General features: G+C 33.9%; 1 protein-coding gene across 1 annotated transcript; it reads right to left on the reverse strand.

The window, feature by feature from the left end:
* Positions 1–15,581: 15,581 nt before the first annotated feature.
* LOC120185596 (uncharacterized RNA methyltransferase pc1998-like) lies at positions 15,582–22,145 on the reverse strand. The gene is made up of 15 exons (XM_039189772.1): positions 21,909–22,145; positions 21,690–21,804; positions 21,461–21,572; positions 21,292–21,336; positions 21,156–21,223; positions 20,992–21,046; positions 20,804–20,883; positions 20,633–20,716; positions 20,428–20,541; positions 17,090–17,208; positions 16,875–16,992; positions 16,573–16,700; positions 16,314–16,479; positions 16,150–16,229; positions 15,582–15,821 (listed from the first exon to the last, which is right to left on the reverse strand). Exons 1-15 carry the CDS (start codon positions 22,088–22,090, stop codon positions 15,746–15,748), a joined length of 1,542 nt encoding a protein of 513 aa, XP_039045703.1. The 5' UTR covers positions 22,091–22,145; the 3' UTR covers positions 15,582–15,745.
* Positions 22,146–22,417: the final 272 nt, after the last annotated feature.

Raw genomic sequence — 22,417 nt, forward strand, 5'->3', positions numbered from 1 at the left:
CGAGAATCAACTTGACGATATCACATTGACATCAAAATAAAGTCTATCTTGAAAATTGGATTAAACATTAGATTCATAGTCATTCAAGCTCAAATGGGGACTTATTTGTAAACAATACTAACATAGATGTCATAATACAAATCTTGTATGTTCGAGGGATCACTTAGAAGATTATAACCAAATGAAAATGTTGGTCTTGATATTAGACCGTGGATATTGATACGGTATGGACAATATTTATACCAATTTGACAATTTGTGTCCTGAATTCAAAAATATTGGTATCAATAACAAGTTGTGGATATCAATACTGCAATGAGCAATACTGATACTCAATATCAATATTGATATAAAAAATAACAAATTGTCTTAAAAAGTACACTTATGATACTGATAATATATTGTGTATAAAAAATTTGACAGATGTAATGAACTGTCAAATAAAATTCCTTTTCTCAAATAAAAATAGAAATCATAATAGTATAGAGAAGAAAAGGGTCGATTCGCAAGACTTAGAAATTCTTGATGTAGAGTTGCGTTGATTTTGATCCAGAAAGATGTAACAAAAGCAAATAAAATAAGGGGTAGTTTGATGGAATAAGAATTGAAGAAATTTAAGTAATGAAAATAATGAAAGTAAAGATTCAGAAACAATTATGGAGAAAATAGCCTCAAGCTTAGATTTGCTTCAATTATATTTGATCATCGAAATGAATTTTACTTCGGGATTCATGTTAGTTATAATCTGTAAGGCCAAACCCTTGTAACTTGTTTTTCCTTTTGGTAACCGGGCTTTCCAAGTCACTATTTAAAATTCGATCTTTGAATGGACTAACCATAACTATTGTTTTTAGAACAAATCAGATTAAGTTTTGGAAAAGAACGACTCGAATTATGTTGTTTCGCTGAGAATCGAATCCGATCTCTGTTTCCCTTAGTGGATCGTCGCTTAGTGTGTTCCTAGGAAGTCGAACTGACTACCAGTCGATTCTTCCTCTCAACTTTAAATCAGAACAACATCCAAACCAAAGTCGACTTTTTATTTTGAAAGCTTTTGATTTTTTAAAGTAAGACCGATTGTCAAACTAATTTTTCAAAAAACTGGGAATGTAACCCGAAAGTATTAAGAGCTTTTTCAATTCTCCCTTTTGGAGTTGAATCTTTGCTAGCTTTTGGCTAAATAGGAAAATTGGCTAAGAGCTAAGCATGGTAGAAACCATACTTAGCATATTTTATGAAAACAATAAAAAGCGTAAAGTAAAAGAGAGCGAAAATGAAAAAGAAAACTTTCATAAAAGTGAAAAAAAAGTAAGAGATGGTTTAAGCCATACCTTAAGAGGGTATTTATAGGCTTTTAAATCCGTAAATATAACATGAAAATTCAAAAGAAAATAATTCTAAAAATTGAAAGATAATTCCAAGTGTTTAAATTCAAACTTAAAACCTAAATTTCCTAAAAGATCTCCTCAGATTATGCTGACTAGGCTTCTTTCAGAATGTTTCTCGCATTGACTGGACTTTTTAGAAGCTGTCACATCAGACCACATCGTGCCCTTGTCCTCGAACGTGATCGGATAATAAAAAAGTGAAAACCTTTTTACTGTCAATTGTGAAAAGTAAACTATTGCATGAAAATGAAATTTCTCACCGTTTCTGGAGTCATGTTGAAAAGGGCACCTCCACTAGAAGCATTTATCATCTTCTTTTTTACAGGAATCATTCCCTTATAAAAATAATGAATGAGTGTTTGTTCAGATAGGCCGTGTTGCGGACAATTGGCGCAAAACTTTTTAAACCGCTTACAATAGTCGTGGAGTGACTCTCTTTCATTTTGTTGAATTCCAAGGATGTTTCTCCTCAGTTTGCTTGCTTTCGCTGTTGGGAAAACATATCAAGAAAAACACGTTAAATCAACCCAGGTAGTAATAGAATTTGGTGGTAAATAAAATAACAATTCTTTAGTCGAACCAACTAAGGAAAAAAAGAAAATCTCTAAGTTTGATATGGCCTTCGAATACTCCCTGGGGCTTCATATTAGAACATGCCATGTTAAATTTCGTGATATGTTTGTGCGGACTTTCACTGGGTAAACCATGATAGGTAAGAATGAGATGGATTAATATCATCTTGAGTTGAAATGGAGTATCACCATTAGGAAAAGTAATGCAACGTGGTTGTTGAATGGCGGAAGATTGCTAACTCTCTAAATGTATGATTCGCCATTGGTTCTGTTTCTTTTTGCATGGATTTGATGATTAGAGTGACTTCAGGTATTGGTTCTTCATGGGAGTGGGCGTTAATTGATGTATCAGAGGTGGATTTCAGATCTGATTGTCGCTCACTTTGTTCTCGCTGTTGTTTTCTTTCGTCGAAGCGTCTGGTCGTGGGTTTTACGAGCTCTTGCTTTGATCTTTGGGTCAAGATATACTAAATCTTTCGGGTTTTGCCTTGTCATAAAATAAAAAAAAATAACAACTTGCCAAAGTCCCTGACAACTGTGCTAATTTGACAGGCGTCATAAACTGTTAAATAAATTTTTTTCTCAAATAAAAATAAAAATAGTATAGAGAATAAAATGGCCGATTCACAAGGATTTAGAAATTCCTGATGTAATGTTGTGTTGATTTTGATCAAAGTAGATGTAACAAAAATAAATAAAAAAAGGGGGTTTAGTGGAATAAAAATTGAAGAAAATTAAGTAAATGAAAATAATGAAAGTAGAGATTCAACAACAATTATGGAGAAAATAGCCTTGAGCTTAGCTTTGTTTCAATTATATTTTTTTACTATGAGATTCATGTCGGCTACAGTCTACAAAGTCTAACCTTTGTAACTTATTTTTCTCTTTGGTAATCGGTCTTCCCAAGTCACTTTGAAATTCGGTCTTTGAATGGACTAACCATAACTATTGTTGTTAGAACAAATCAGATTAAGTTTTCGAAAAGTGAACTCACATTATATTGTCGTTGAGAATCAAATCCGATCTCAGTTTCCTTTAGCGGAACGCCGCTAAGTGTGTTCCCATAAAGTCAAACTGACTACCAGTCGATTTTTCCTCCCAACTTTAAATCAAAACATTCAGATTGTAGACACCCATTTTGTCTGGGTTTTCTATCGTTTTATTTTTTATAATTACTATATATTAAATATTAATATTATTTCCTTATTTTTGCAGGCCATTTCAACAAGCCTAAATTGGGCTCAGTTACAACTCAGGAGGCCCAACTGAGACCCAAAAAAACCCTAGCCCAAGCCCAAACCTAAAATTTAGCTAACCCTAATCCTATCAGCCACCACCGTCAACCACTGTTGTCATCACTCCCATCATCGATGAAGCGTCTATCACATTCACTATTCCACCGTCATCACCTCCTCTGTTTTATAAAAAACAAGTCAAATAAAAAATATGTAATCAAATCCAACCAAACCCATACCAAACTTGCTAAAAGAGGAAAAATAGAGAGATCTTACCTAGGTTTTCACTTCACCGGCGACGAGAGGACCTGCCAAGCATCAAAGGTAACCCACTTGTTTATTTTGGGTTATGGTTTGGAAAGTTTTAGGGTTTAAAAAGTTTAATTTAAGGGTTAAATATTTTAGGGGTTTCGTTTTAGGTATTTTCGAAGGTTGTTGGCCCCTCATCTGGACATTGTACGGTGATGGCAACGACGGTTTGTAGCCACCGTTTCATTTCCCTTCTGTGAGAGAGAGAAAAAAGAGAGAATGGAAGAAAGAAGATAAAAACATATAAAAAAGAAAAGAAAAGAGAGGGCTTGAGCTGAAAATTATAAAAAAAGGTATTTAAACCCTTTAAAACGACGTCATTTTGGCGTTCTAGATCAACCCGTGGTTTCTGCAAAGAGGATATTCACGCGAGGAGGGTTCCAGAATTTTAGTCATTTTTCGAGACTTTATTGACCATTTGATTTTAATCTTTTATTTTGTACATGTTCACTTTAGATCCTGTTAAAAGGTTTTTAGTGTTTTTGATTTTTCCTTCTTATTTTGTGTGTATTATATTTTGGTCACCTTAGCTTATTTATTTTTGTTTATTATAATTTTAGCATGTAATTTTAAATACTTTCATTTTGGTCCTAAATATTATGATTTATTTCCATTCTTAGTGTTTGTATTGTCTGTTATTTACATTTCCACCCTTTTATTTTATGATTATTTTAATTTTTGTTCTTTAATTTCATGCACTTGCATTTTAGTCATTTATTTTTCAGTATTTAATTTTCTATTTATGCACCTCAATTTCTTATGTATTTCGTTTTGATCCGTTGTATATATTTGTGTTTGTCTTTATTTTATGCTACGTTAGTTATTTCTTGTTCCTCGTTATGCTATTTTTTTTATTTGTTTTGCTCCAGTAAATTACACTTTAGTTCTTAGATTTAGTCCCTTATTCATTTATGTCATTGTTTTTAATTCCATATGGAGTTGTTATGGTTTAGTTATATCTTTAGCCCTTATATTTATTATTCAATCATTTTAGTCCTTATATTTTTTTATAAATGTGTTTGTTATATATTTTTAAAGATATTTTTAACTTTTTAAATATTATATATTAAGTATATTATACAATGTTGTATCCATATATTTGTTTATAAAGATTTTCGATATATGTGTAAAATATATTTATACTATTTTGATAGTTTTCAATTGTTTTAATTATCACATATTTTTAGTATGTAATGCATATTATCTACAATATTTCAAAATCTATTGTATATTATAATTTTAACTTCCTAAGATGATATATATATATATATAGAAAGTTTGTTTTATAAATCTATATAAGTTGTCTTACGTTGGTATATATATATATTATATATTGTATATTAAGAAGTATATTATATTAGGTTATTTATGAATATTATAGTGTTTTTTGTCTGTTTAAATATCATGTACATATGTTTGTACATATAGGCTTAGGTTTTATTTTGATCAATTTGTATAAAACCCTCAAAAGCATGACTCAATTCAAATAATTGGACTAAGGGTAATACATTTTCATTTTAAGGTCGTTGTGAAGTGACTGTCTTAGCGTATAAGAAAACCACTTCCAATGATTTTAAAAAGAAATGTATCCCATTAAATGAAAAAACTAAAAATTTGATTACTCTTAAAATTTGGGAATAAGGGAAAAATGTTCGTTTATTTAATTTCTTTGAGAAAAGTTCGTTAGAAATTATAAAAGGTCCAATCTTGATGTTTTTAAATAATAAAAAATCATTCTTTTTTCTAAAAAGATTGGTAAATCATCTTTAATTAATCTTTATTTTTATCATTATTCATTCTTTTGAAACTTGAATTAGTAATGAAATTTCGAGTGAAATAGTAATATTTTCTTATTTCAATTGGATTAAGAAATGTATGCTTTAAGACACTGGAGACATTTTCTTCACGATAGGAAATAATCAAGTATTATCTTTTTTGTCCTAAAATTCAAGGAATGTGTTTAAAAGGGGATCTTAAATTAAATTAAATTCGAATTTGTAAGATTCATTGCAAAGACAAATAATTAATCGATTAGGTATCAATTTAGGGCGTTGTGGGGGTGTTAATTTTTTTTTTTGTTAAGTAGACTCTTGGACTCAATTTTTTACTACGTAGACCTTAAAATGTTGTTTTAATAAATTTTAAATTAAACTTTATTAAAGTAACAAAATATTTTGGGTGCCCAATCACATCACAATCGAAGATTGGTGGCGACTTCTCGAATCATGTTTTATTTTGATTTTAAAAAAGAAACCCCAAATTAATCGAGACAAGATTTTTAAATCACTTAAAAATTAATTTTTTTAAGAAATCGTTTTGACAGCTTGGCGACTTCGCTGTGAATTATTTTTTTAGAGAGTCAAGTCGTTAGTCAATTAATTAATTATCTTTGTAATGAAAATTACAAGTTCGTTCTAATTTAGTTTTTGATCCCTTGTTTGGTTTAAATAAATTTTATGTTTATAATTTGTTTAACTACTAAATAGTTATACTGATTTGTTTGCTAATGTTTTCAGATTAAATAAATGTTCAAGAATTTGAGAACTCTGTTTTGTGTTGTTTTCGCTTTTCCTCACAAGTTGCATTTGCATGACCTGGGCTAAAATCCCGCTCCATCCAATTTAAGTAAGAGTGAGAAATTACTCATTCGTGTGGTTTTTACCTTTGTATGGGATAGTGGATCACTCATGGGGTTCACGCCTTATGGTTCTCGTGATGGTTTTCACTTTCGTATGGACATAAAGAGGTGTGTTCCCTTGAATTGAACTCGATCTAAAAGCCTGTGATGGGCAAAGATTTAAGGTCTGGCAACCCAAGGGATCACCGACAATGATAATTCGAGAACCTTTAACTTTAGATCTGAACTCCACATATAGTGAACCTAAAACCTAAACCTAGGAAGAGCCTAACCCAAATCTTAAGAATCACGTAAGGAGAGTACACAAGGAAAATCTTTTTTGAGTCTTTTAATTTTTGTAGTATAATCTTGTTGTCCGGATAAATGTATGAGAACTAGAGATCATGTGGTTAGGTTTATTTATTTTTAATAACCATGTGAACTAGATGGCATGAGGTTAGGATTTTTACGTTAAACAAAAAAAATAGGGGTAGAAATTGTAACATCCCAAAACCCGGGCTAGTGACTGGAATGAAAGTTTTTAAAATTTGGTGATCAATTTAGAAAACATTAAAAAGTTTAGGGACTTGAATATGAAAATTTTGGTATTGGATTAAATAGTAAATATGGAATGAGTGAAGAGTATTATGGTCTTTTCAGCCTAAAGGATATTTTATCTCCTTTATTAGGAGATAAACACGTGAAAAGTTGGGAATTATCCAGAAACCTTTCTTCTTGCTTTCTTCTTCTTCTCGTTAGCCCCAACTCAAGGTGAGTTAAGTATTAGTAGTTTATTTATTGGATTTTTAAGTTGGTTTTGATTTTTTGGGCGTTATATAAGCTTAAGGAAAGCTTATATAAGCATAAAACATCAAGAGAAGAGAATTACAAAGGAAATTATATTAAGGGTGTAGAAGTGAAATGTTAATATGATTTAGTTTTTGAAGTTTTATTGATAAATTTGACTTGTCATAAGAAGGATTAAGAAGTTCAAAGCATTAGAAATGAGTTTAAAGCATTAGAAATGAGTTTAGAACACATTGAAAGTTTAGTAAAATTCTTAAATTCAAGAGTTATAGTGAAATATTGAAGATAATGAATTGCTATAGCGATAAAAAATGGTTTAAATATGTATAGTTGAGTTTAATAGCATGAAGGGAGTTAAAGGGAGTTTAAGTAAAGTATTGGTAAATTTCAAATTTAAGAATTATTTTCTGGGATAGTAGTATCGGTACTAGTTGAGTGAGTACCGATACTACAAAGCAATTTATAGGAAAATTATGCGTAGGGTATCGATTAGGATATCGATACTGCATGAACAATATCAATACCATAAGGAAGAAAAGTGATAAATATTCAGGAGGTATCGATACTGAAGGGATAGTATTCGTACCATGGGTATCGATACCAATATGGAGGTATCGGTACCATTCTTATAAGGGAATTATAGAATCGAATATGGGTATCGATACCATGGAAGGGTATCGATATTACCAACATATGGGTATCGTTAGTGTGCTTGTAGTACCAATACTACTTGAGTTGGGAACTTGAAATTAGTTTTTAATTTAGTTTACATTAGTAAGTATCTTTTCGAGTAATTCGAATTCTGATATTTATTGGACTATATATTAGTGTAGATATCGATCGAAAGCAAAGTTCAGACAGGCCGTCAGAGTAAGATTTAAGAGAGAGAGATAAGAGATTGATATTGGCAAGTGAGACCAAGGTGAGTACATGATACCAAGTATAAGTTATGTTAGGGACTTAAGACTTGCAATGAGTCTAATTCCGATATTAGATTACATGAGTACCCAAATACAAGCATGTAGTGATATGTTGCTTAGGTGTACATGAGTATATGCATATGATTAGATGTTAAGTACATCTTTATATGTGATCTATGTGAATGCATGTATGTGTGATAATAAGTTATATGATCATAAGAGATAAGATATATTACAAGAACATATGATATGATATATGTGATACTGGAATATGAGACTCAATGAGAATATTACATGATATATGCGATATGAATCTATGAGTTTATATGACTCTGTGATATGTGAAATGATATAAGTTAATAAGCCCATGTTACATGATAAGAGAGCTAGGGGTATAATTGGCATGCCAAGAGTCGAGGGTTATATAGGTCCTTCGGGACATACATGAGGTCCTTCGGGACAAATTTCATATGCCACTAAGTGTGAATTATACGAGCTGTGGTGACAACATATGTTCACAACCTCTATGTACTCACATATCTTTAGTTTTCACCAGTGTACCATGGACAATTAAATAAAGTGTATGTGTTTTGTGTATTACTTGGTTATTATATGATATGATGATTACAACAGTTATATATAAGAGTATTTAATTATAAAGATTATTGATAATGTTGGTAATAATGAAAATGATTGTACATGAGTATGTATGAATGTGTATATGATTTGGTATGATATTATTATATTTAATGTACATGCATCTTTCATTAGTGAGAGTTTTTATTATTCATTTATATGTCTCACTAAGTCTATGACTTAGCATGTGAGTGTTTCACACGTAGGATCCGAGAAGTATCAAAGAGAAAATAGGTTGCGGAGACAACATAACATCATTAAAGATCATATCAGAAGAATTTTTATCAGTATATCTCTTTATTGTAATATGTATACATAATGTTGGCATGTACTTAAAAGATGAAATTGAATAAGATCGGCACGGGTTTTGTAAACTTTTTGAGTTGATATATGTAAATTATTTCGTATGTTTAAATTAAATCTGAAATTATTTCGATGTGATATCTCAAACTCGTATTTGGGTCGGATATGGGTTGGGGGTGTTACAGAAATCATGTTTGGATAGGATATGCTAAAGCATGATTTGGTAGTCAGCATGTGAGGGTATGTTTTATTGACAAACTATTGGTTGATTTTTTATGATTAGTGACTAATTTTCTTTTGCATTTTTATTTTCTTTCTCATTTTTGCATTGCACTATTCATTTCATGGTGTTGATCCATGATCGATGTCCATATAGAAAGCTAGTAATATAGAACGAATAGTCCAAAAAGAGGTAAAAAACATTGTAGATGTTTTGAGATGGTCCGAGCTGTCCCAATTTACCAATGGAGATAGCTTAAAGCCTAGATATGTGTCAGATTTGATTGGTTACACCCACATTAATGTATGTCAAAACGATCTAAGTGAACTAAAGAAGATCTGGGGAAAATGGGAAGCAGTTGATAAGCAGTTGTTCTATCAGTTATATAGTAACATCTTCTATCTACTAGATGTCCCGATTAACTGAAACTTTTTAGAGCTCTTGCGCAATTTTAGAACCTTACCTATAGTTACTTTACTTTTGGAATAATGGATCTGACACCTATCATAGAGGAGTATCATGATTTGATTCATTATCCGAGATTCCAAGTAGATAGGATGTACATCAAACCGCCAAACACTCGTTATTTAAAAAAAACTACTTTTGATGACTGGGATGAGTGATGAATCAGTCATAAGAAGCATCAAGAAGAAAGGAGATAAATGTATCACTTGGACTGCTCTTTGAGAGGTAATTGATCATCATCCCGAAAATACCCAACATATCCAAGAACATCTTAGAGTTATACCATCTCCGTTAGAATTAGCCAGACGTGATTTTGAGGCTGCAAGAAAGCAGTGGAAAGAAACTTTACAAAAGATGGAAAACAATGTGTACCAAAAAGGAGTATAGATTGATATCCATAAAAGTCGGGTTGATCGAATTGATAAGATGAAAAAACAACTCTTATTAGATTTTGATTATCATTAGTTATCACACCAACAGATAGTAAAAAAAATCATATGACCACTAGCTCATGTAAATCGCCTGCTAAATGGAGACAAGAAGTGGAATGCTTAAAGAGAGAAGATAGGGAAAGCAAATAAGAGTTCAAGCAGAGTAGACATTAGGTGAAACTACTTTCAAAAGAAATGAGTGCATTAGAGCAACAACTACAACAGAGTCAAGCCCAAAATGAGAAACTGAACGATGTGGTCTTGGGTTTAGAGCCAGCTTCGGGACGATAACGAAGTCGAGAAGGCATTTCAAGTCATGGGGAAGTTGAAAACTTGAGGAAGCGTGTGAATGAACATGAGGCTATAGTTCAAGATTTTCAGAAAAGGGCAAGTGAATTGCCAATAGTCCCTTATGAATGAGCTATACAGTGGCGCTATCATTAGGAACATGCTCAGTGGAGAGTTAAGCAAAGATATGACCTCATCACAAGCTATCTGGAACATACTCAATGAGTGGCTCAGTACTTGGTTGACTTAGCACATGAAGCTGCTACTGTAAGTGAATGATTGGAACATGAGACTAAAGAAGCTCGAAGGATTTTGGAATTACTTGGGAACGTGCAACAATTAGGGGAGATAACTCAGATCTATATATGATATGTTTAAGCCTTGTAACTGAACTTTGTTTTTAATATAAAAAGTTGTTCTAAAGAATCATTCCAGAATCAACACATGGCATTTGCATCTATATTTTACTTTATGCATTTTATTTACTTTTCACATTGCAATTTATTCATTAATAGTCATAATTTTCATATTCATTAGTAAAATATCAAAATTAATAAAAAGATCGTATGACAAAATTCTGGAAACTTCCAAGCACCCTTACAATACCAGGAAAAAGGTAACGGACGAGAGAATCGCCCAAATTGAGAAAACCCAACTATAAATAAAGGAGAATATAAGGAAATCTCAAGAAGAGATGCATGAACAAATACTGAAATCCCATAAAGATATTATGGAGAAACTTACAAGCATGTTACAGGGAAGAAATACAAATCGAGAAGAGATTACAACTGTTCGATTCTACTGCCAAAGAACCTTTGTACCTCCGAGCTTTGTACTACGAGCGGATTGTGGAAAGGCTCTAACTGTTGGTGTTACCACCGAAAACCCCTATACCATCCAAGTTTTACACCACCTCATATTAGAGCACAGCAAGGAACGACTCCTCAGCCAGGAATAATGCACATTAACTTACCTGACTCCTCTGTTAACCCATACCAAGCTGAAAACGTCTCAGATTTGATGAGGAGGGAAAAAAGAGAAAAATAAACAACTAGAAGAGAAATAGAAACAACTGGAAGATGATATCAGAGCTATGAAAGAGGACACTAGCATGTATGGGATCTATGACAATGAGTTAACACTGGTTATTGATTTGGTGCTACCTCCCAAGTTTAAATTTTTGGATTTTGAAAAATTCCGATGGCACGAGATGTCCATCTGTTCACATCATTATATTCTGTAGGAAAATGGCTGACTATGTAGGGGATGATCAACTATTGATATATTATTTCCAGGATAGCTTAACAGATTCGTCCATTTGATGGTACAATTAGTTGAGCAGAGTTCACATCCGGTCATGGAAATATTTGGCTAAAGATTTTCTAGAGCAATATAAGCATGTGAATGATGTGAGGCCTAATCGAATCATGCTGCAAAGCATGGAGAAAAGATCTAATGAGAGCTTCAGACATTATGCTCAGAGGTAAAGAGATGTGACTATACAAGTTCATTCGTCGCTTGAGGAAGAGGAAACTAACATTATATTTATAAACACTTTAATGGGCTCATTTCATTAGCCACATCATAAGAAACTCATCCAAGAATTTTGCTGATTTGGTTACAATAAGCAAGTTTATCGAAATGGCAATCAAGAGTGGGAGGCTTGATGGAGGTGAATCTAGCAAGAAACCGCTAGTGAAAAAGAAGGATAACGAAGTTAATAACGTGATGAAGTATGACTCTAATAACATCTTTGTGACTCGACCTCAAGCCACATGATCATCCACACAGAATTCTGCCAGGTAGAGGACAAGGGATCTAAGAAAAGATATAGATATGATTCAGTTTGACCCGATCCTTATGTCCAATAAGAAATTGTTTCAGATCTTATATTATAGACATGTGGTGTCACCTTACCATGTGTCACCTATGCAACCTCCCTACCCTAAATGGTACAATGCTAATATCCAATATGAGTATCACGCAGGAGTTCTGGGACATTCAATAGAGAACTGCACTGCTTTTAAGAAGATTGTCCAAGTTTAAGGCAAAAGAACATCATCAACTTTGGTGATAGTGAGCAACCAAGCGTGGGTCAAAACCCACTGCCAAACCATGCAGGTATAGGGGTCAATGCAATTACTGAGGAAAATGAAGGAAGATCATAACAAGGGTGAGTGAGGTAAAATCACCTATGCATTGGATATGGGGTCGGATAATCAAGGTTGACATGTTGGTCTCTAACCTGGCAGTTAAACAAGTTAAGAGCAAGCATGCATGTCAATATCACAATTGTGAGGGAAACACTATACAAGACTGTTTTGACTTTCGAGCTTTGGTGTAAAGAATTATGGACGACAAATAGATGGAATTTTACAAATAAGTTGTTGAAGAGGAAGAGGTAGAGGCTTGTGCATCTGAAGGTTCTTCTATGGGAGTTTACAACTCCAATTTTTCTCAAGTCATCACACCAAAAACTCGTGTGGTAAAGAAAATAACTCATATGGTGGTAATCACAAGGACAACAAACAAGTTCCTTGGAAATATGAGTGCAAGATGGATAATGTAGAGAAAGAGAATGAAGAAGTGGATGAAGTAGGCCATTTCACCAGGAGCAGGAGATGTTACTCTCCCAGTCAGCCCAAAGAACCTGAAATAAGCTTGACTTACTGCTAAAAGATGATGAGCCAGTCATTAATTAGCATGTGACAGAAAATGAGGATGTGTAATTTTTGAAATTCTTGAAACACAACAAATATAACATCGTTGAATAACTACACAAGCTACCTTCTTGCATCTTCTCTAAATCCCCTCACTCTCGGTCGGTCGCATCAGCTTGAGACAGAGCATCAGGGTTATCCTCTATGATCTCTTTAAGGGATGGGTTGAATCTAATGATTTCGTCCTTGTAGAACTCAACGAGTTGCCTTGAGGCGAGTGACTTACTCTTAAAATTAAGTTGGATCCTCCACAATTGCTTCTTTGATTGTGAATGATGATGACACTATGGGTTGAAGAAACAGAAGCATCAAAGTTAAAAAGAGTATAAAGCTTAGTGGAGATGATTTTATATACGACATTGCTATGTCCTTATCCAACTTGTCTTTGCCTGCATTAAATCAGAGTTTCTCAGTCGATCTTATATAGAAGATGACAAGTGTAAATTTAATAAATTAATCATATAATTTGAACCAAGTTCCTATAACCTTTAAATATTTTACCAACTTTTCGGCCAGTGTAGTTAGGGATGGATTGAAGAGGCATCTGCAGACGATCACACTTGAAAATTTTAAATTTTTAAATATTTTCTATTAATGATTTATTTTTACTTCTAAAATTTTATAAATTCATCACTCCTAAAATTATACTAACTTTGCTCCCTAACATAAAATCTTATATCCACCGGTGAGTGTAATAATAGTATTATGTGTATCTTCCTATGTAGGAACAAAAAAAGTTGAATATTTAGAATTGATAATAATTAATTAGGTATATATACAAATAATACTCTGATTGTATGATACTACTTTGTTGAATTCTCTAATTATTAAAAGTTTAAAATAGTTTTTCGATAGTGTTGTTTTATTGAGTCCATCGACCATTAAAAGTTACAAAATGGTCACCCGACTATTCATCATATTCCAAACTCGTCATTTTTCGTTAAAATATTAACGGTAGTCTAAGCTGAACATTAGCATACTGACTAAGATATAATAGTCTAAGCTGAACATTAACATTTAAACCATTTCTTTTACTAATGACATCTCCTTGAGTATTCTACCATCAACTGCAGAACCTTCTCACTCAGGTAAAACATAAATGAATTGCATGTTTGGTGTGCAAACACCAAGTACATTTGTCGCAATTTCATTTTTTTCTTATTTTGTATATAGGTTTATCAATTGAAGCTACATTGACCTTAATATAAGTTCCATCTAGAGCACCTAAACATCCCTATATTCATCAAATAAAGTTAAATTACATTATTACTATCCATTTATGTATTAAGTATTACTAATTAACTTACAAGAAAGTTTAGAATTATGATATAATACCTTAAACCATTTCCATCTATCGTATGTTGAATTATCTTGTATCGGTTCTGTTTTTCTAAAAAGAATCGGATGCAATTTTAAGACTGAAGCTAACACTGTATGGAGAACTCTACTAATTGTTTCACCAGATCTTACTATTTGACGTTTTAGAACTCTATTCTTAATATGGTGGGATATAATATGAAGGAAAGTAATAACCATTTCTTCTATAGACAATTATCAACACTTTGTCTATCACTTTCAAATACAATTTTATGTAAATTAAGCGATCTAATATTATGTCTATGAAGTCTTTCACGTGCATAACTTATTTTAGGTCTATTTTTATATTTTCTTTGTTCTTTGTTCTGTACAATTCAATTTGTATTTTTTGTTTAATTGTTCACTTAAATGGTTGAGTGCAAACAGACATATTGTAAGTAGTCCTAAATGAAAATGGATATTTACACAACTAGAGCATGCCCAATCGTCTTCCCTGCCACTAACCAGATATTAAAATTGTTTCGGTTTAACAAGAGAAATACAATCCCTATTAAAATTCTCCACCAACTCTCAGCACTAGGAACAAGCGATTGAACCCGAGTTTTATTTAGGAGTCTCTGGTCATAGATTACTCTCTTACTCCAAAGATTAGCCGAATACGCTCAGCAGTCGGAACAAAATTGCACTTAAGTTTTGAGCTAGTGACCAAAATTGCCTAAATTTTGAGCTAGTGACCAAACAATATGATAGATTGTTTCGCTATGCAATTATGATTATATCTGCAAACAATCTTTTACTGAAGTGGGAATATGTCAATACGTGATCACCGACAAACTAATCATAAAACAAATGTGGCGAGTATTTGAAAAACTTATCAAAAGCCATAAAGAACATGCCACAAGAGCAAAGAGAATGTGCCTTAAAAACAGAAAAAAAAACGTGTTGCAAAGACAAAAAATATTATTTTAAAATAAAAAATTCTAAAAAAATAAAAACAAGACATAATAGGAAAAAGAGCAAAGAAAATAATAACCACGACATGGACCAATATTAAGATTAATGTCCTCACCGGCTAAAAAAAACAAAGAAAAAGAGAATGACGACAAATATATTGAGAAAAAAAATCTTTAGGAGATGAGGAGAAAACCCTTAATAGATGATACCTTGATTATATTAATACTTTTTTTAAATTCCAGAAGCAAATTATGTTAAATTATAGTTAATGATATTAAATTTACATGTAACTTATTCACTTTCAAATGACTGGATAGATTGTTTTAGCATTGGAGAAGGAATATACTAATATCCGCATTGGACCTCATAGACGTTACAAAATGCTTAAATATACATGTTATGTCTCAACTTTTATATTAATATGATGCCTCGAACATAATCATAACAGACAATGGGTATTCTTTTTCCTACACAAAGCAGAACTTGTGGAGTATAATTTAAGAAATGGGTTAAATTCTCATTCTCCCTCAGAGTCAAAATGCAATGCAACACCACACGGTTCCCTCAACCCTGTTTCTTCTTTTTCTTCCCTGTTTTCTTTTTCTTGAGGCTCCTTTTGAACACAGCCAACACCTCAATGCTGCAATAAATACCCCCAACATTATTCCCAGTACATACAAAATTATGTATTTTTTCAAAAGTTGTACTTTCTTTACTCTCATTTTTCAAATTTACTAAAAAAACCAATGGAAATAAAAGTTGTTTTCTTTCAATTTTTCATCTGTACTACCAAGCACACCAATAGAAAGAGAATATATATTCTCCATCTTTCTACTTTCCTATCCCTTTAATTTCCACTCATCCAATTTTCTTTCCACTCTACCAAGCAAAGCTTAAGAGTCCAACACTCTACATACATAAACGTTCTCTTTATTTGCTGATGAAACATAAGTTCGAAAAAGCAATACCTCTGAGTGCCTGGAAAGAAACTAAAACCATGGGCTTTTTCCAAACGCCAAGACTTATTAGTCAACAAGGCCTTGCAATCCTGTTATGTAATCCAATCATAATTCGTTCGTGAAAACTCAAACAAGTTTTTTTTAAAAAGTACACAAATTCCAACTACAAGTACCTCTTTGAAGCTTTCCCATCCACAGCTTATATAAATAAGAGTTTCTGGAAGTGATTGTGGATCTCCTGAAATTGTTTCTCTTCCAACTTGAACCGAAGCTTCTTTTGCACGTTCCATTTCACGTAAAACCCATGGTCTCTTTTCTTCTTTTATATTTGAAGATGAACTGCAAATTCCAAATAACAATTGAAAAGTGTCCATAATAGGAACTGCAATCAAATCCTCTACAGATGGCTTGAAATATATGGAATCATCCTACCCTTTCAAAGATGGTTTAAGTTTATGTGATGATATAGTCCGTAATGCATCAATTAAAGATGTGTCTAATCCCTTCCGAGGAGGATCAACAACAATCACATCCGATCCGACGAGCCAAGAAAGAGGATCCTGCAAATTCAGTGAATTCATCATACAGTTAGTTCAGAATTATTCATCAGCCACGTTACATGCCAAACTTCCATCGAAGCTCAAGGCATATTAACATCATTATATGGAGAACAAATAATTTGTGAATCTTAAATGACATGAAAAACCGTAAGTTTGCATGAGCTTGACACTAACAATGGAAGTATCAGCATTATGCCATCTAATGCTGCCCTCAATAGACTTTGGCAAACGGTCAATTGACTTCTCAAATGATGTTCTAGATTCTTTGTTAATCTCAATGCATTTTACAGACCTGGTAACAAAAGAAATAAAATCAGAATAAAAGATTAGTCCCATTGAATGCAAGAATCAGAGAGAAATCTGAAGTGTTCAGGACATTTTGTTCTTGCCTGCACTTTTTAGTAGCAGCTAATGATAATCCAATCACACCAGCTCCTGCATACAAATCAGCCACAGACGCTCCAAAAGGCACATATTTGTGTAACTTCCGAAGCAAATTATCAAAAGCCTGAAGAAGCAATAAGAAAATGTATACTGAAAACAATTCAAACAAACAATACAACATAAAGCTACACATGTCCTGCAGATATTTAAGTTGTATTATACATCATATGCTGATCTAAAGCTCCAGGCAGGGAAAAAGATGGAAAAAAGGATCTACACTACGCATGTCCTGCATCATGAAGTAAGACACAAAATGGATCCAGATCAATGATATATTCGGATTAGGGTGTGACTAACATGAGCATGTTCAATTTTTAAAATCTTTTTTATGTATTTTTTTTATAGAATATTAGGCCTCGTTAAAAACCCTCTAGTTGCCCTCCATATTACAATAGTAACATGAAGGACAAACGAAGAGGGAAAAGAGTGCCTATTACTTTTATTAATCAGGAGAATAATACACTGCCATCCCTTACATCAAACTTTAGAAGCCTTAATTCTAATTACATAAGACTTAAACACTTCTTCCTGCAGAAACTTTAACACTAATTACATAAGACAGAAAACAAAATCCCTCCAGAAATGTAAGGGAGTCTAGCACCCTAACACACCAAAACAAAGCCTAACGATCATCCTATACCATCCTTAGCTAGTCTGTCCGCTTTCCAGTTAGCAGCTCTCAAGATTTGCCTTAACATAATATCCTTCCCTTCCATTATAGAAACAATCTCCTTCACCAAGGATAGAAACATAAGGGAGCTTAGTTCCGGATTCTTGATCCACTTCAAAGCATTACTTGAATCCGATTCTAAAATAATCCTCTTATTAAGACCAACACCTGAATCAGACAACATGTACAACCCCCTCTTTATCGCCAATAATTCTGCCATAATCGGAGGTCCCCCCCCAACCATATCAGAGAACCAGTGAATCAACACACCTCTGTTGTCCCTTATGAGTCCACCTATACCACCTTTATTCCAACCACTCGCTATCGCCCCATCAATATTAATCTTTATGAACCCGTCTGAAGGAGGAACCCAACAAGTAGGTTTGGATCCACTTTTTTTTTCTGTCTACCGATCGAATCAGCAAGAGTTAAGTCACCCACTATGGAGTCGAAAGGGATCTGCACAGCGTCAAAACTAGCAGCAAACCAAGAGACTGTTTGAAATCGAGCAATAAAGAACATCCTCACCACATCCAGCTTTCCTTTCATAAAGATAACCTCATTCCTACATTTCCATATAGTCCACAACACCGCCCTTAAGATAAATTTCCAAATACTGGAATTCTGTTGTAGCTCATCCCACATAATAGTAAAGTCTAAGATGTTATTAGGGATCACCAAAGAAACATTCCACAAATTCGTAAATCTAGTCCACAAACCCCAAATTATCTCACAGTGCAAAAAAATATGAGAAACAAATTCCACAAACCTGCCACACAACAAACATAAAGGGTCTTTAATCCCAGCCACTCCTCGCTTCAACAATTCCTCTTTAACCGCCACTCTCTGATGAACAACTTGCCATATGAAAGTTTCAACACGTGGAGGAGCTATCCCGGCCCAAATATGTTTGTCCCACTTAGCCTGAATCCCCTGATTACCAGCCATATCAAAAAAATTATTAATACAAGACTTAGTTGAAAAACAACCCTCTCCATTCCCTAACCAAATCCAATAATCATCCTCCTCAAGAGAAAGTGAGATGTTATTCAACATAGAAATCAGTTGCAACCATTGTTCAATCTCCCAATGCACTAGATTTCTTCTCATTTGAATGTCCCACACCCAGCCTACTGCATTGTTCACCCTAAACTCCACCACTTTACCCACTTTATTATTCGAAAGTGCATACAATCTAGGGAACAAGTCTTCAAGAGGGACTTCTCCCAACCAAATATCATGCCAGAACTCCACAGAATGCCCATTTCCAGCTTTCAAACGCAAGTTTCTCCTAATGCAATCTCCAAACTCATCACTAGAAAAGAAGTTATTAATCACACCTCTCCAAATCCAAGAGGCTCGAGCTGTCGAAGTATTCCCCAACATTTTGGAATTCAGATCCAAATTGTTCACATAACAAACCACCCTCTTCCACCAAGAATGCTTTTCAAAAACAAACTTCTAAACCCACTTTCCCATCAGTGCTCTGTTCAGAATAGCTAAATTCGAAATCCCTAGACCCCCCAACCTTCTCGGCTTACTGACCAAATTCCAGTTCACCCAATGTATGTTTCCTCTATCTGTCGAACCCCCCCCCCATAAAAATGCAACCATGATCGAATTTAATTTCTGCAACACACTGCAACACAGTTTTTGGAATTCTAAAAATAGAAAGGAAATAAGTGGGGTGGGATCACAACACTGATTTAACCAACACCACCCTACCTGCTAACGCTAGAGAGTTTACCTTCCAACCAGTCAACTTATTATGAAACCTCTGTACTATTGGCTCCCACATTGCAACAGAGTTTCTCTTGGACCCCAAAGGCAATCCTAGATACTCTGCTGGAAAATTACCCACTGAGCAGCCAATTTCATTAGACCAACCAGCTAGTACCTCCTCCTCAACATTTATTCCAAAATTCTACTCTTAACTAAATTAATCTTCAGTCCCACCAATAACTCATAGATCAGTAACACCCTTCTAATATTCTTCAAATCCTGGATTGAAGCTTTGGAAAAAATAATGTCATCCGCAAACTGCAAATGCGATAGCTTGAAAGAACTTTCTTGAACCCCTAACTCAAAGCCCGAAAACAATCCCATATCCACTGCTTTAGTTAACAACAAATGAAGCAATTCACCACCCAAATTGAATAACAGGGGGGATAACGTGCAACCCTGTCTAAGTCTTTTTTCAATGCGAATTATGTCCGTAGGAGTACCATTTAGTAAAACTGAAATAGAAGCAGTTGACATACACTAATACATCCAAGAGCACCATTTTTCACCAAACCCCATTTTACCCATTATTTTCAACAAAACCAACCAATCTTTTTTATGTATTTGGAGGGTCATATTTTTAAATCGAAGTCCAAATATGAGTTGAACACAAGCCGAACTCCAGCACTTGAATAAAAATGATAAGTTGGAGTAACATAAACCAAAATAGTGCACAAACAGCCATAACAATAACAAAAGCCACTGATGGATATAAATAGCATTCAGAAACTGCACCTCCGAACCAGACTCTTAATGTGTATTGTTCATTTCTTTCTTATGAAAGCATTTTCCCGGTTAAATTTCACCAAATAAATTTACAGCTTTGCTTACCCGTGTGTTTGCTTGGCCGAAACTGGAGGGATCTAAGGATATATCAATCCCCCCAACATGTTCCCAGAAATCCCTTTCGCCCAAAAGATGTCTCCATCTATTCCCGAAAATGATCTGCATCATAAATTAAGCATTCTAAGTTTCAAATATCTAAAGCATTCGGAAAAGGGGAAAACAAATGAACAAAAGAGAACTAAAAACTCACATTATTAGTAGATGTCTGAAAATTAGCCCACACAGAATGAATCAAATGGAGGCTACTCCTTGACCCAGCATTTCTCCACAAAAACTGCACACCATTAAACAGAAGAAACCATGAAACAAAACGTAGGCCTTTAACAATAGAAGGGTGTAAAATTTAGAAAGTTGAACTCACATTAGCCAAGGCATTTAATTTGTCCGAATTCGAGGATTTCTCATTCCTTGAATTCCAAACTAAAGAAACCTGTACTGTACCTGGAAGCATGAAATCAAAATTTATTCAACTCACTATTTTTGCTTTAAACCGTCAAGAAAGCATAACATTTTCCAGAAGAAAAAGGGATACAAATTGATTAGAACTACCATTTCTATATCTTTGAATAGCCGGAAGTGCAGTATTGTAAGTCGTCACAGCCATCTGTACACATTGAACATTCATCAAGATGGATCCAAAAATACAGATTCTATTAATAATCTGTTTTATTTCTTTTCAAATTTATATGTTTTATATCATCTGAAAACATCACCTGAACATATCGCAAGTCTCCAGTCCCCTCATCCTCATCGTAGGGCTCAATATTTAATTCTCTAATACCTAATATAAAAAGTCGATTAAGTAAATTAATTCACAATTGAACCTTTAAAAGAAGAAAAGAAGTGTACCTTTTCTAAGCAGCTCTACAGCAGCATTAATATTGGGGTGATGAGCTGAAATTGCAAGATTAACATTAAAGAAATCAAATTAAGAACTAAAAGAACATTCTTTAGGACCACAACAAGAGGCTTAAAGATAATTGAAAAATATTAATAAAAAAATCCGATTTTTTGAGACCTTTGCACTGAGGAATATCCACAACGTTATGAGAACCTTCCTCGTAGAGTCCAATCAGAGGGTTCTCCGATAATCCACGAACGGCTAACTTTGCCCGACATCTCCATCCCCACTGGAAAGCAAAGCAGAGAACCGAATCCCGTTCATGAAAAATTAAGAATTTAAGGGAAAAGAAAAGAGAATAAATCTGTAATTTAAAACTAAATATTATGAAGTTTCCGGTTAATACCAATCTACAGCTATCGAAAGTAAAATCGGACACTCCAAGACTCTTAAAGAAATTAGAAGCTTCGTCTACGATGACAGGACGGTGTAGATTAAACTCGTGCGTGCATCCAGAGCACCTGAAAAATTACATTTTTTCCTCTTAAGAAAAACTGAAAAACTATTGCGACTAAGAAAAGCAAAAAGTTTCTTCTTTCTTTTCGAATGCGAGAGGGGTGCGTACGATTCGAAGTGAGGGCACTGCAAGGCGCAAGTTAGGGAGGGGACGGCGGTTGCGGAGGTGGTTAGCGGGAGTAAGGAGGGAGGAGCTGGAGGAGGAGAAGCGACCGTTGGCGATGGGGAGGGGGACACGCGGCAGGTGATGATTGGGTAAGGTGGGCGAATTGGGAGGGTGTACAGTGACATCTCTGTCTCGCGCGGCGGCCGTCTGGTGATAATTTCGGGAACCTTGGCAGCAATGGATAACATAAATAATATCGGTTACTATTATTTATATTAACAGCGATAAATATCTCAATGTTATAATTGGGTCGGACTATCCATCTTAGGCCAGGAATGGATAAAGACCTCGAGCCGTCGAGTATGAAGCTCCAACTCGTGTACATATATGGGATAGGACTAAGCTTCCATTGTTGTATCGAATATAGTGTAGTGTTGATAGAATTACGAGTAAATATATAGTTGATTGTTATATTTTAAAATGTTATAACGAAGTTATTTAATTATTGAAGA

Source organism: Hibiscus syriacus, unplaced genomic scaffold (genome assembly GCF_006381635.1).
Source record: "Hibiscus syriacus cultivar Baekdansim isolate YM2019G1 unplaced genomic scaffold, ASM638163v2 tig00113124_pilon, whole genome shotgun sequence".
Classification (NCBI taxonomy): Eukaryota; Viridiplantae; Streptophyta; class Magnoliopsida; order Malvales; family Malvaceae; genus Hibiscus; species Hibiscus syriacus.

What these genes read in the sequence shown, in the direction of transcription:
- LOC120185596 (XM_039189772.1), bottom strand. Translation starts at nt 22,090, where the DNA reads ATGTCACTGTACACCCTCCCAATTCGCCCACCTTACCCAATCATCACC. An exon ending in TGTAGAGCTGCTTAGAAAAG is followed by an intron (nt 21,224 to 21,291) that starts GTACACTTCTTT and finishes TTTTTATATTAG; the next exon opens with GTATTAGAGAATTAAATATT. An exon ending in GATGGGAAAGCTTCAAAGAG is followed by an intron (nt 16,230 to 16,313) that starts GTACTTGTAGTT and finishes ATTACATAACAG; the next exon opens with GATTGCAAGGCCTTGTTGAC.